The following is a 9200-nucleotide window of genomic DNA, read 5'->3' as shown; positions in this document are numbered from 1 at the left end:
CTGAGTACTGGTTTTGTAGCTTTGCAAAATTATCCTGTGATATTCTGTATATTTAATGCTAAGTTAAATGGTTTAATTGATTGTTTTTGTTGTGGAACTATTAACTTTAATTGAATTGTTTAATCGAATTGTTTAATTGAATTGTTTAATTGAATTGTTTAATCGAATTGTTTAATTGAATTGTTTAATTGAGTCCATGTTAAATAGTGCGGAATTCATCAATTCAGATTAGCTTGCCTTTACCTTAGCATATTGTAGTTTTTGTGATTTCAAATAGATTACTAGTTATATTCTGTAAATGTAATGTAATATGTAATGTAAAAACGCTGGTTTACTAGTTATATTCATCAGTGTTAATGTATAATCTCAATGCGGGTTGTGATACAGGTAACTAACTATTAATTATTGACCATTTGTGATATTATGGATGGCGATTGTGATGCTTTGGACAACGTGGGTGGTGAGGGGTGTTGGTCTGACTATGTAGATGAGATGGATGACATTGATCTTATGCCTCCGATGTCCCCCATTCGCGAAGAACAATCTGTTAAAGTTGTTGAATACCGTTCTCCCATTCATACAGTGCAAACTATAGAGACAATAGTTTCAACTAATAGGAAGAGTCCAGGTCCTGTTGTTGAATCCCCTAAAGTTGGCATGGTTTTCAGAAGATGGGAGTATATAGAGATTTATTACAAAAAGTATGGGGAGCAGGAGGGGTTTGGGGTTACGAGGGTGCAAGGAACGAAATCTAAAGTTACCAATGAGCGTAAGTGCATAACATGGAAGTGTGAGTGTTGGGGTGCCCCTAACATGAGGGCTCAAAGGGAGGCGAAGAAGAGGGAAAAGGCGATGGATGTTGCTGGGTGTGGAGGTAATGTTAATGGAGTCATAGGAGTGCAAGAGCATGCCCAAGGCAAGAGAAAGTCAAAGAAATGTTACTGCCCTGTTATGGTATATGCCGGGGTTAATGAACATGGGGAGTGGGAGTTAAGGAAGGTTTGTAATGAGCACAATCATGACCAAAAGCCCAGTGATGCAGTGTTAGTTAAAGAATATAGGATGAAGAACTACACCTCAAATGTGAGAAAGACTCTGATTAATTTTTATGAAGAGGGTGTATCTGTTTCCAAAATTCGTAATGGTCTGTCACATACGAAGGACGTCTTGCCTTCTTTGAAGGATATGGAACATGAGGTTTATAAAGCTAGGAGACTGAAAATGGAGGGTGGTGATGCGACAGCCATGATGGGTTATTTTGACCGGATGCAAGCGGACAATCAGAATTTTTACCATTGTCACCGATTAGACCAACATGGTCGGTTGAAGGATGTGTTATGGGTGGATGCGAGGAGTCGGGCTGCATATGAGTATTTAGGGGATGTAATCTGTTTTGATGCTACCTATTTAACTAATCGATACGAACTTCCATTTACGAATTTCGTGGGTGTGAATCATCACGGGCAGTCCATCCTATTGGGTTGTGCACTAGTTTCACGAGAAGATGCTGAAACATACACATGGGTTTTTCGACAGTGGCTTGCTTCCATGGGAAACAGACCTCCACTAGCTATTCTGACTGATCAAGCAGCATCCATGAGGAAGGGCTTAGTACAAACAATGCCAAGCTCCAGGCATCACTGGTGTATATGGCATATTGTCAGGAAGTTTGGTGACAAACTAGGAAAGTGCGACAAGTAAGTGATTGGTTGTTTTGCCATTTGTTTAGTGTTCAACCTTATATTATTGGTTGTGACCATGTGTTTGTGGTTGTTTTGAGTTTTGATTTAGTCAATACTTGCATTTTAAACTTATGGTGTTGTTATAATGAAATTATATGTGTTACAATAGGTACAAAGAGTTCAAGAGCCCCTTGAAGGCCATAATATATGAGAGTTTTACTGTGGAAGAGTTTGAAAGAAGGTGGCACGAGTGCATTAAAAAATAAAAGTCTAAGAAGAATGAGTGGTTGGATGGCTTGTTTAAGGAGAGACATATGTGGATTCCAGCTTTTATGCGGGAGTATTTCTGGGCGGGGATAAAAACCACGCAACGAGTGGAGAGCATAAACAGTTTCTTTGATGGGTTTGTTAATCGGAAAACCAGATCGTGTGAATTCCCTGTACGTTACACAAGGGCAATGAAGAAGAGGGTTTCAGACGAGAGTGAAGGCGACCAAATACATCAGACGCCTTGTTAGTGGTTTTAAACATGAGAAATTGTTCCAAAAGTTATACACCGATGCTAAGTTTCAGGAAATTCAAAGAGAACTTACACGAATAATGTACTGTTATGATGGTGAGGTAACTGTCATTGATGAAAGTACGATTCAGTTTGTGATTGATGATAGAGTGTGGATTGTACCGGAAGGTGAAAGCGAGGAACTAATCATTGATCGACGACGTAACTACTCTGTCTTGTTCAATCATGTGACAAAGGAGGTTTCATGTGACTGTAGAAGGTTTAAAACCCATGGCATCTTATGCAAGCACTGCATACGTGTGTTGGATAAGAACAAGGTGGAAAAGATTCCCGACAAACACATTGTCGATAGGTGGCGTAAAGATATTGTTCGGAAGCACACTAGAGTGAGGGTTGCGTACCATGATCCCACTCAAACCCTCGAAGTTAAGAAGTTCAACAACATGATGAATGTGTTTGAGCCAATATGTGATGATGCTGCAGTTGCTGATGATGAAACAGTGGACATAGTCGTCAAAGCATTATCTGAACTCCATATCGAAGTCAAGGAGAGGAGAAAGAAATACATGGAGTTAATTGCTACAACAAACCCCCCGTCTACTGAACCTCCACCCCAGTCAGAGATAGACTCCAACAGTTCATGTCCACCCCAGTCAGAGATAGGCTTCCACAGTTCATGTCAACCATCATCCTCTAATCAACAGGCTACAATTTTAGATCCGCCAATCAAGAAGCGAGCTCGGGGCAGGCCTAAAGGTTCGAGGAATAAATCATATTCTGAGACGGGTTATAAACCACCTAAGACCAGGAAAACCAAGGTAATTTTTGACTCATGTGACTATGGCTTATGAAGCTCATGTGGCTATGATGTTTGATGTAAACACATTTATTATGACTTTGTTGAACAGGGGGTGAAGCAGAATGATGAGTTGGGAGAGTTGTAGGTATATTATCGTCTTGTTTCATCAATTTGTTCATTAAGCAAGCCTTAAGTGGTTGTGTTGTTATAAAAACTCTAATGTGTGTCTATTTAATTATACTAACCAGGACATGGATCTCAGTGAGGCTGATGTATGCAACACCCAATATGGTAGTGCTGATGATGCTGATGCATGCAACTCCCAACATGTTGATAGTGTAAGCCTTGCTGATGATGCTGACTTAGTGCTGACCAAAGGGAGTTCCGTAGCGTTTTGAGGTTATCCATCTAGTATTACTAACCCTTACAACTTGTACCTTCTGCGAATATTGTACTATTTTTCTGTAGTCTGTAATATCAAGTAGTAGGAATATGTAGTAGTAATTTTAGTAAAATCTAGTAACTGATTTGTTGGATTAAGCTTACAATTTCGGATTTCGTTGATGAACTAAACTAAGGTTGTGGTGATGATTTCGTGATATAAACTGATCCTTTGTTGGATGACTTAAGGTTGGGTCAGTGATATAAACAAGGGACAAGGGAAAGCCTCTTATTGCAACAACTTACTTATTGGATGTTGGCCCAACCTGCAACAATTTACATAGTGGGGTTTGGGCCAGCTATACGTACAATTTATTGGTCCTATGTAATGTTACGCTTATTGACAAACACCTACACATATGGACTTTCTATTGTACCAAGTTTAAGCAGGGAGTTTGGTTTTGGTAAATGGATGATGGGCCCTATTACATTACAAACATATTATCAAAATAAAACACATCTTACATAGTTGGACTTTCAATAATTTGGCAATCAGCATATGTTGAAATTGGGCCTATTGTACCAAGTTTAAGCAGGGAGTTTGGTTGTGGTAAATGGGCCCTATTCCACAACAAGTGTAGTCCATAACAAACATATTCTCAAAATAAAACTCAGACAATACATTACCACAACAATCTAAGTGTAGTCCATAACAATACACAATACCATTACTACATGAATATAGTCCAACTAACCCATAACAAATCCAGTTCACAATTTAGAATTTAGTCCAATAACTAAGTACATGAGACCATTGCAGCCAACTATCAAGTCTAGTCCATATTATTTAATAATAGCAGTCACCAATGTTAGGTGATACTACCCTAACAATGGCGTACACAGCTCCACCTCCTACCACATCATGGGAAGGATATACACACGCTTGCGGTTCCTGATACCCGCACTCTGAATCGTGTGTTGTGGTGTTAAGATCACGTTCTTGTGCAACAGGACAATGCGACTAACATCAACCTTGAAAATATCAGCATCCATATAGTAGATTTTTTTTATCCTGACATGCAGCTGTGCTTGGACCTTCATCTTCTTGGAAGACCCACTGATATCAGCAAGATAGAACCTCCTCATTGATGTATTCATGTTGGCTTTTGGATCCTTAATCACAAATATCATAAAGTTAAGCCAAATGTACCAAGTTTATCATAAAGTCAAGTGAAATATACCAAGTTTATCATAAAGTTAAGCCAAATATACTAAGTGTGTACGCCAAAAATAGCTTTTTTTTACTTTTTCAGATCATGACAACTTAAGAAATTTTAATAAAACTTACGAAATTAAAAAGAACATAATAACTTACGAAATTTTAAACCAAATATGTTAGATTTAATAAAACTAAGTTCAAGCCATTAAAAACAAAATATATTAGATTTAATGAAACAAAATATATTAGATTCAATGACACAAAATGTATTAGATTCCATCTACATGAAGATTTATCATAACAAGATAATTAGAACAACACAAGCACCATAGTTATTTTAGCGCAATTCATGTTACATATTATCCATGAAATAGATTTAATGATACTTAGCACATAAGAACACAAGTACCTTCCCATTGGCGATTAAAATTGATCCATTCCTAATTGAAGCTTGTCGAGCGGTGTGTTTTGCATCAATAGGTACACCATTTGTTTCCTTTGACAGCCAAAAGGATGTGGGCTGGCAACCAAGTCTAGCAGCATAGTCGTTGTAGATGTCATCAAAGGTTTGATCTATGGTGATAGTGTACATCACACCTATGTCTCCAGGTGATAAGCTCCTCACAATCACCCCAAACTCTTTAGCAGCATTCGCATTGGAGGACTCTCCCACAGTGGGTCTAACTTCAGATTCATCTTCAGTGCAGCTGGAGGAGTCACTACCAGAGGATTCATCATTCTCCTTGCTAAAAAACGTCCTCAGTTGAGTCAGCACCTTGCTTTTCACACATGGATTGAGCACCTCTTTCCGATAGTAAGGATGCACCTCACCCTCACCAAACATTGAGGATGCTTTCTTAGACTCTAGCTTCCTTTTTTTTCTGGCTAACCTTCTAGCCTTTTTTGCTGACAATACCCCCTTCCCTTTCTTATCTTTGCATATCCCATCTTCAGCCATTCCCTTCCCCTTATCTCCTTTGCTTGGGGTTAAGGCAAGTGACTTGCGTTTTCCCCTACCAATAACTGGGGGTAAGGCATCAGAAGGGGTGAGGGCAATGGCCTTTCCCTTGTCTATAATCTCAGATGATAAGATCTTTTTCTTTTTGGCCCTATCTTCCTCACTGGGAGAGAGACTAGCTATCTTCTCCTTTGGTTTGGTCGGAAAAGCAGCGTCATCACTCATGTTGTTACTAACACCTTGGGAGATAACATCAGCTTTCGAGGAGGAAGGCATTTTGTTTGTAGTTTGTTTAGGAGGCTGGTGGTGAGGAAGCCTATACAACACACCTTTATATAGGAGCATATTTAAAGGGGTAATGGTTATGCTTCTTAGTACCACATTTTATAGATGACCAATTTTGCATAAAACCAAATTATACACCGTGAACATCTTAGGTAACATCTTTTCTAATATGTAAATAGACGTTAATAAGGACGTCCACTTAATATCTTTACTAATACATTGTTACCCGACTCAACTAGTCGTTAGTAACAACATACATTAACATTGTTTAATTTTTGAAAACGTATTTAATGTAGCATTTGTAATTTTATACATAATTCGATTTCGGGTACCTAAGTAAATTTTTGTGTATTCTGTTGAATATAGGAATATAGAATAGTTTTATTATGTTACGATGTGATGTTTATTACAACAATATATGTAAATATTAAAAAGCGAGTTATAAATTACAATGTATAATAAATTACAACTTTATGTAATAACAAATTAATAACCCGGGACATCGTCGGGGGTCTGAAAAAATGACAGTACTGATTATAAATTAATGAAATTCATCCAAATTTAATCAATTTAGGTGAAACCCCGTGCAATGCACGGTTATTGATTATTTATAATGTAATACAGTTCGTATTTAAAAAAAAAAACATGAGAGAGAAAATATTTAAAATTGTGATTGTTATAATGTGCAAGTCGATATTTTTGGAAGTTGACTTTAGAATTTATATAAAATAAAGGTCATAATCTAAATGCAATCCTTTTTTTAAGGTAATAATATTTATTTTGTATAAAGTAATTTTGGACGAAATTTTATAAATAACACATTGACAAGTGTCCTTTTAGATTCGCTGTTAGTAGTATGTAATGTCATAATAAAAGGCATAATATAAATGCAATCCTTTTTTTAATGTTATTAATTTTTTTTAAGAAAGTAATTATGGCGGGAAATTTTACAATCACACATTGATAAGTGTCCTTTAAGATTCGGTTTTATTAGTATGTAATTGACAGAGAAAGGAAAAAAATAAGGATTTTTAGCTTTTAGGCTGCCAAAACTCGACAATTTTATTTTTTCAGGCGGGCCTTGAATTGATCAGGTCTAGTGGTCATATAAGTAAACAATTATTTGTAAATGCCTTTTAATATACATAAAAAATAATTAATCAATTTTTTTTATGTTGTTCCACCCGGTTTACTCTTTAGGCTAATCCGGATTCGTGGAATAGTTTTGGGTGGTTAAGTTCCAATCTCCTTCCAATAGTTGTTGCGGGGGATCGATCACATGTTACCAAGTGTACCACTACACCAACATCCAATTAATTAATCAATCAATAGACTAAAATCTCCACTAAAAATATTAGCAAACTACACAACAAACACATGAATATATTAATTATAAGTACCATATCACCTTTTATATCTAAGACAGACATTTCAATGGAAATAAATACTATTATGATCATTAAAGGCATTCGCAATCGATAATTGGGCAACACTAATCTATATTATTACAATTTTGGTTTATGGAATGATGGATTGAGACATATTATCGTCGTTCTTTGTTATTATAAAAAATGAGTTTGTACACTAATCCAATAATTGTAGTTGTTCCTTTTTGTTCATTGTACGCGTGTCTTTAACAAAAGGAGATGTCAGTTGTCATTATGTACGGCGTGCGTATCTTTCAATATGCAGATATTTATCAATGTCACATGCAATAAAGTTATCATCTCAATCAAGTGTCTGGTAAAAGAAATTATATTTTTTTCCCTTTTACTAAGATATTTATTTTTTAACAACGTAATTAACTAAAACATTAGTTGATATTGTAATTAATTGATAAATTTGTGAAACACAACTTTTATTTTATTTTATACTATACATAAAAGTAAAATTTTAGAAACAAAATTGTAATTAATCATTGTACGCCTGCTATGTTATAGGGTCATTGCAACTTCTGTTTCACTTTCGACTTCACATGGTCTTGGTACAGTTCATCAGCAGTAGTTTCATTTTTCACGACACCCGTCGTTTTTGACTGTACTCTAGTTACTCTTACATAACTGCTAACATATCTTATACTTTCTTCCATAAGATTTATTGGTTTCCACGCAAATTGTACAACTTTTCCTTTTTTATTATTAAAACTAGTACCCTAGTATTCTATGACAAGAAAAATGCTTTTACTCTATTAAACTACTAGCTTTGAATAGTCTTGTCAACCATCACATTCCCCCATTTTACTATCCCCCTTTTCATGTTATTGTATATTTTTACTGTACTTTTTTTTTTAGCTGTACTCCCACCGCCATATTTGTTTTATGGGTGGGTCTAGTCCCCAATATAGCTAAATGAGTACGGATAAAAGTCCATACCCTAAACCCTAAAGTGCAAACCATTCTAAACCCTTAACCCTAAACCCTAAATCCAAACCCTAATAAACCCTTACCCTAAACCCTACATCCTAAATCCAAACCCTAATAAACCCTTACCTTAACCCTAAATCCAAACCCTAATAAACCTTTACCCTAAACCCTAAATATAAACCCTAATAAACCCAAAACCTTACCGTAAACCCTAAATCCAAACCGTATACCCTTACCATAAACCCTAAAATCCAAACACTAATAAACCTTAAACCCTAACGATTCTCTACCCGTGTAATCCTTCCAAACCCTTAAACTCGTAAACCGTACAACTATAAACCCTATCGATTCTTGTAGCCCTTCTAAACCCTTCAACCCTAGAATCGTACAACTATAAACACTCACAATGCCACTAACGTTTAAATTTACTTTAATTGTGTATTTTCGATACCCCAACTAAGAGTGAAGGTAATTATCATAACAACGTAAATGGGACATAAATGTACCGTTGTCGTTAGTTGAACAAACCCTAATGCCTAAACGTATTTTAAGGTAATAATAATAGGTCATTTCTCAAAACCTTGGTTTCACTTCTACAAATGTATGATCTATAATCTATATGGCATTATTATACCTGTTCAAGCATCACAACTCGTAGGAATTCAAACAAAATTTATGTATTCGGACTTCAAATAATAATTTGCAATTCAAATAATATTAAATTCGAAGACCATAAATGGCATTATGTACAATACAAAACTCTTTATTAAAAATCAAACAGTGTAACAATAATTATGTCACTACCTTTTAATTTTTTTTTTGTAAAATGCAATTATATCATTGTTATTTTTAATTGGAAAAAAAAATTTGTATAATTACCGAAATTTACACATTATGATTATTTCGATAGACGTAATTATATACTCCGTAGGATTGGAATGAGTCCCACGTGTACGACCATCAATTACACCCCCAGTGGTTTTTTTAAAGTGC

At 35.7% G+C, this 9200-nt stretch overlaps 1 protein-coding gene across 1 annotated transcript; it reads left to right on the top strand.

Annotated features, from left to right (window-relative positions):
* Positions 1-423: 423 nt before the first annotated feature.
* Positions 424-1701, top strand: LOC110695465 (protein FAR-RED IMPAIRED RESPONSE 1-like). Its single transcript, XM_021872694.1, has one exon. The coding sequence runs from the start codon at positions 424-426 to the stop codon at positions 1699-1701; it is 1278 nt and encodes a 425-aa protein (XP_021728386.1).
* Positions 1702-9200: the final 7499 nt, after the last annotated feature.

This window comes from Chenopodium quinoa, unplaced genomic scaffold, assembly GCF_001683475.1.
Source record: "Chenopodium quinoa cultivar QQ74 unplaced genomic scaffold, ASM168347v1, whole genome shotgun sequence".
NCBI classification, from domain to species: Eukaryota; Viridiplantae; Streptophyta; class Magnoliopsida; order Caryophyllales; family Amaranthaceae; genus Chenopodium; species Chenopodium quinoa.
Note: the sequence above shows the minus strand (reverse complement) of the source record. Positions and strands in the feature narration are given on the sequence as shown.

Excerpts from the sequence above, each read along its gene's own strand:
- LOC110695465 (XM_021872694.1), top strand. The coding sequence starts at position 424 with ATGGATGGCGATTGTGATGCTTTGGACAACGTGGGTGGTGAGGGGTGT.